Source organism: Cyprinodon variegatus, unplaced genomic scaffold (assembly GCF_000732505.1).
Source record: "Cyprinodon variegatus isolate N-32 unplaced genomic scaffold, C_variegatus-1.0 Scaffold332, whole genome shotgun sequence".
NCBI lineage: Eukaryota > Metazoa > Chordata > Actinopteri > Cyprinodontiformes > Cyprinodontidae > Cyprinodon > Cyprinodon variegatus.
This window is the reverse complement of record NW_015150785.1, coordinates 237,113-239,050: the sequence shown is the minus strand read 5'-3', so window position 1 is coordinate 239,050 and position 1,938 is coordinate 237,113. Positions and strand designations below refer to the sequence as shown.

The window sequence follows — 1,938 nt, the reverse complement described above, 5'->3', positions numbered from 1 at the left end:
CAAATTACTGCACGCAAAATTGGATCTTGATAAATCCGGCCCTATGTCCTAGTTAAAGCCCGGGCCTAAATATAGCCAATATATTCTGTAAAGACAATAGAAAGGCTTCAGTGTCACGATAACAAAGCCCAATAAATATACCCAAAAGAACTTGCAGCATAAGGTTGTCAATTTAACAAAACATTGAAGTTTGTGACATGTAAATGTGTTGTCATGCACTCTATCTGGCTAAAATTTGGGGGTCGCCCAAATCATCCAGGCTTACGAAACTAAAACCGTCCTTTCTAGAATTTTCACCATGAAGGAGAGGATAGAGAGGACGAAGGAACGCTAATGAAAGCAGACCATGAAATATTCATTGCTGAGCTACAGGAGGTGGTTCATAGAGGCTTAACCTTTTTCTTTCTGCAGCTTGAAATGTGCATCATCAGCACAGTATGGCAGCACAACTGCAGCATAGACAATGGCAGCAGATCGAAAGTTTAAGGTCAAGGCTTGACTGTACTCGCACAGGGTCACGTCAGAGTTTGCTGAAGAAGGATGAAAACTGAGTTTTTCCAAGGCATTGTGGGGGGGGGGTTAATGGTAGAGTATAAATTCTCATACAAACTATGCAGAGTTCAAGCACTGGTCAATAAATGGAGACGTTTCTAAGAGGTTTTCAGAGAAACGAAGAGTAGTGTCACAGAATGCAAAACACTGGGAAAACCTGGGAAAAATGTAAGAGAAATGCTGAGACTTCAACATGCTGAGGACTTTGCTAAATGTTCAAAAGGAAAGTCATGCATTTTCAGTGCGATGCAGAAACATTTGGAGGAGAGTTTCTCACCGACAAGTCATCTGCTTTGCTCTCTGGCAGGTATAAACACTCCGCTCCGTTCTGAATCACTGCAAACACTAAGAAAACAAACAAGAAAGAAAAAATGGCTCACAGCAGAAATTTGAACTCTCAGCAGAGTTGAAATCTGGAAGAAGTCTTTTCTAAGAATTGATGGATGAAGAAATGCGTGTTATGGTGAAATGGACGGGTTTCTGGAAGAGATACTCACCATCATCGCTGTGTTTTCTCGACAGCTCTTGCCTACTGCTGTGAGCCACAACCTCCTCTGGAACATTATCCAAATCACTGGTCTAAAACAATAAATCAGTGCAAACGTTTATTAGGAAAAGATCAATAACAATTCTTTGTTATATATTTAAACAGTTACTTGCACATAAATTTCAGATATTAGAGGTTTTCTGCTCTCTTTATTCTCATTTCCTTTAAATTTTTAAGCTCAAGTCTATGGAGAGCCATTTCAGCCAAAATTAAATAAATAAATAAATGGGTGAAATAAATAAAAAATGAGTAAAATAAATCAAAAAATGAAGAAAATGAGTGAAATTAAATAAAAAATTTGTTAAATAAATAATTTAGCTTTTTCATTAAACCAATTTTTAATTTATTTATTTTTCATATTATCAATTTCCCAATTTCTATTTTTCATTTATCTATTTGTCATTTATCCCTTTATCCATTTACACATTTTTCATTAATCTAATTTTCATTTAACCACTTTTCAATTTCCCTTTTTCATTAAGCCAATTTTTCTATTTATTTATTTTTCAGATTATCTATTTCTCAATTTTTGTTTTATCTATTTTTCATTTACCCATTTTTCATTTATCCCTTTATTTATTTAAACATTTTTCATTAATCTATTTTTTAATTTAACCATTTTTCAATTTCCTTTTTCCATTAACCCGATTTCCTATTTCCTGGTTTCATTAATCAATTTCTCATATATCCCTTTTTTATTTACCAATTTTTCTTTTATCTATTTTTTAATTAACCACTTGTTTGAAAAATTTTTAATTTTCCCATTTTCCAATTTCCCTTATTCATTAAGTATTTCCTTATTTTTTAATTTCTCACATTCTCTATCCCCCTCTTCGCTT

The 1,938-nt window shown here is 33.5% G+C and overlaps 1 protein-coding gene across 3 annotated transcripts in view; it reads right to left on the bottom strand.

Annotated features, from left to right (window-relative positions):
- Nucleotides 1-1,938, bottom strand: part of stac (SH3 and cysteine rich domain) — a 79,075-nt gene that overhangs the window by 30,050 nt on the left and 47,087 nt on the right. For all 3 annotated transcript variants that reach the window (XR_001481525.1, XM_015385166.1, XM_015385167.1), the window contains 2 exons: nucleotides 1,050-1,131; nucleotides 830-897 (listed from right to left, as the gene is read on the bottom strand). Coding sequence is in view for 2 of the 3 variants with exons in the window: in XM_015385166.1 (XP_015240652.1) it covers nucleotides 830-897; nucleotides 1,050-1,131 (150 nt within the window). In the remaining variant the exon portion in view is untranslated. The remainder of the gene's footprint in view (nucleotides 1-829; nucleotides 898-1,049; nucleotides 1,132-1,938) is intronic.